At 40.7% G+C, this 3,272-nt stretch overlaps 1 protein-coding gene across 4 annotated transcripts in view; it reads right to left on the bottom strand.

Annotated features, from left to right (window-relative positions):
* Positions 1 to 431: 431 nt before the first annotated feature.
* The window catches only part of kdm4b (lysine (K)-specific demethylase 4B), a 67,786-nt gene continuing 64,945 nt past the window's right edge, over positions 432 to 3,272 (bottom strand). For all 4 annotated transcript variants that reach the window (XM_016523821.1, XM_016523820.1, XM_016523823.1 and 1 more), the window contains 3 exons: positions 2,815 to 2,838; positions 2,424 to 2,492; positions 432 to 2,228 (listed from right to left, as the gene is read on the bottom strand). In XM_016523821.1, coding sequence (XP_016379307.1) covers positions 1,884 to 2,228; positions 2,424 to 2,492; positions 2,815 to 2,838 — 438 coding nt within the window. In that variant the 3' untranslated portion in view covers positions 432 to 1,883. The remainder of the gene's footprint in view (positions 2,229 to 2,423; positions 2,493 to 2,814; positions 2,839 to 3,272) is intronic.

Raw genomic sequence — 3,272 nt, 5'->3', positions numbered from 1 at the left:
AAACATTTGCCATCATCAGTATGCAAGCTGTGGTGGGTTAATTTATTAAACCTGCCCCTTGTGACGTTTCTGTTAATGCAAAGCAGAAACCCCAGAAACAGAGTACAAATGCCATCGACACACTGCGTCTAGTGTCAGAGCAGCCGTAGGCGTCACTGGCGGGCGGAAAACAACAAACAGTGTTGAGATGAGAATGGTGGTTGTCACATTGAACGGAAGGAGAGCACTCATGAGTTTCAAACCTCAGTATGCACTTCATACGTAAAGGCGTAATTCAGATGTTATTATTAAAAAAACATGCAAAATGAAAGTGGGAGGAATAATAGTATGAAATTTTAAAAAGAAATCATGATGTATGAGAATATATAGAAAATGAAGGGCTGTCAATTTAATATTTTAATAACTTCATCTGGGGACTTTCCTTGTATTAATTTATCTTGCATTTTGAACAATTCTCCAAAATCTTTGGCATGCTCAAATGAATGATTATTCCATCTGAACATATGTGGCCATTCTTTCAGTTTAGCGAAGAATTGGGAGCAAGGGATTGTGGGAAGGGTCCCCCAAAGCTATGTACTGGGTTCGTTTTGGATTCAGTCTAAACTACGATCCTGTCTGCAAAGGTCTTATCAGAGTGTTTGTTTCCGAATCAATAGAGGGGCGCTGAAGCAAATTCTCAATGCTATATGGATGATGAACCCGCAAATATCGGCGGAGGAGGTGTGCCGATCGATAATCGCTCACATCAGAAAACGAAACAAGGATGGGCAAACAACAAAAAGGAGAAAAGAAATCCAAAGCGACAACCAGACCCTTTATTTGAATGTGACATGGCATTTGATAAGACTAGAAGTTACACTGAAGAACATTTTTCCAATTCATGAGCAGGACATCTAGTATGTACACCTCATTGTGGGTCACTTGACCCGGATCGCCCCTCAGTAGTCCAAGACCTCTATAGCACCTTGAGAAGGCGGATTGCGTATCTGTTTAATATCACCTATGACTATACGCTTAAATGTACGCCACTTCAACCTCTTGAATAAAAATGATAAATTCAGCTTTTTTTTCATCTTTCGACATTGTGTTGCAAAGATTCACCCAAAAAAAAATCACTAAAAATAACAATCATAACAACAACGGTAATCATAATAAAAAACAGACAAGGTGAATAGTATTCAATATCAACGTTTACCAAGTATGCTACAAAAACAAATAATCTGTCTGAAAACATTTTTTATCGTTGATTATAGAAGAATACATGAAGACGCGCAAATCTATCGTAACACAAATGTGTACACTAACTGAAAACTGTAGCTTCTGATGCTGCCATAATTGATTTTCTTTATACAAATATTAAACCTATATGTGACAAAAGACATTTAAATACTTGTTAAATCCCATGAGCCCAGCTAAAACTCTTCCCCCCCAACACCCCCCTCCCGAACACTTGAGTACAGAGAAAAATACCTGAAACTGTACAGATATAGACTGTCTATTTGAACTGTGACCGGGTAGCATGATGTTTTGGCTTGAGTTAGAAAAATATTTAGCACTCATTAGAGAAAAAAATCAGGTATAAATTTAACAGCACATACAGTGAATGATTATCCCATCTAAAAATGGCGGCTCTTTCCGTTTAGTGAAAGAACCAGAGCGAGGGATCGTGGAAAGGGTCGGAAGAGTGCGGCATCCCCCAAGGCTATGTACTGGGTCCATTTCGGCTTCAGTCTATAATGACACGCATGCGTCCCACGTGCACCATTCATGGGTGGGAAACTCAGATTAGCACGACAGCGAATAAATGAAACAAAGACATGCAGTGGATGAATTTAAAGTCTGTATGAAGCATTGACAAATAGCTGGTAGCGCATAACAGCGCTTCAATACATCGGCTCAACGCCATGTTCACCCTCTTCTGGAGGAAAGTCCGAGTTGAGGAGAGACTCCATGTAGGCTATGTAGCTGGAGCTGTGGGTGTAAATCTCACTGGGTTCCGGGGCAGGAAGTGTGGGTGCTGAAACAGGAAGTGATGTGGGGGGAGGCAGGCAGGGGGCAGTGCTGGTGTTTGGAGTAATAGTAGCGGGCAGGAAAGCGGTGACTATTCCTGGAGGTAGCGCCGAGGGCTCAATGGCTAGTGTGGGTGGCGGTGTCGGCAGACGTGGGCGTTTCGCGGCCAGAGGTTCGTCTGACGGTTGCGCCTGAGGTTGCTGTTGGTTCACAGTTGCCTGTTGAAAAGGAAAAAGAAGACAATAATCGTTCAGCGATGTCAGTCAGAACCCTCCAAATGGACTCCAACTGCACTGTTAGCTTGAAAAACCACGAAAGCCGTAAAATGTTAAACCTGCACTTTGACTTCACGTTGATGAATTCTGTGTGCAGAAACATACGGTACGTGGCCCGAAGCGAATAAAAGCGCTTACCAGACGAGACATGACCCTCTTAGGCAGCTCTTGGTTCAGAGAGTGAATCTCGCTGCGCTTCAGTAAGATCTGCGTCTAGAGGTTCGTCTGACGGTTGCGCCTGAGGTTGCTGTTGGTTCACAGTTGCCTGTTGAAAAGGAAAAAGAAGACAATAATCGTTCAGCGATGTCAGTCAGAACCCTCCAAATGGACTCCAACTGCACTGTTAGCTTGAAAAACCACGAAAGCCGTAAAATGTTAAACCTGCACTTTGACTTCACGTTGATGAATTCTGTGTGCAGAAACATACGGTACGTGGCCCGAAGCGAATAAAAGCGCTTACCAGACGAGACATGACCCTCTTAGGCAGCTCTTGGTTCAGAGAGTGAATCTCGCTGCGCTTCAGTAAGATCTGCGTCTCATCCTGAAATTCCACCTGGAAAGAAATACAGGCAGTTTAGACGCCTCGGATCCTTTTCTTGGAACCACTTTCCTTCATACCATCCAAGTTTAGAAAAACTAACTAGCATCATTTCCTAGCTTTTGTTTCAGTTTGCTTGGCGGCCATCTTTCTAACACTCTTGGGAAACAACTTTCCAGTTATACAAGTAGAACATAGAAAATATAAATACAAAAAAACTGTTGAAAATCTGTTAAATGTTGTTAACTAAATTAAAAAGAAAAGCAATTATATATAAATAATTTCATATTTAAATATAACACTCAATTATATATGTGTGTGTGTAAAATACATTCAAATTAAATATAATTATTATATTTAATATAAATGTATAATTATATATTAATGAATATGTGTATATACACACACACACACACACACACACACATATATATATATATATATATATA

Source organism: Sinocyclocheilus rhinocerous, unplaced genomic scaffold, assembly GCF_001515625.1.
Source record: "Sinocyclocheilus rhinocerous isolate Xijiao unplaced genomic scaffold, SAMN03320098_v1.1 scaffold1351, whole genome shotgun sequence".
Taxonomy (NCBI): domain Eukaryota; kingdom Metazoa; phylum Chordata; class Actinopteri; order Cypriniformes; family Cyprinidae; genus Sinocyclocheilus; species Sinocyclocheilus rhinocerous.
This window is presented reverse-complemented; position numbering and strand designations above follow the sequence as displayed.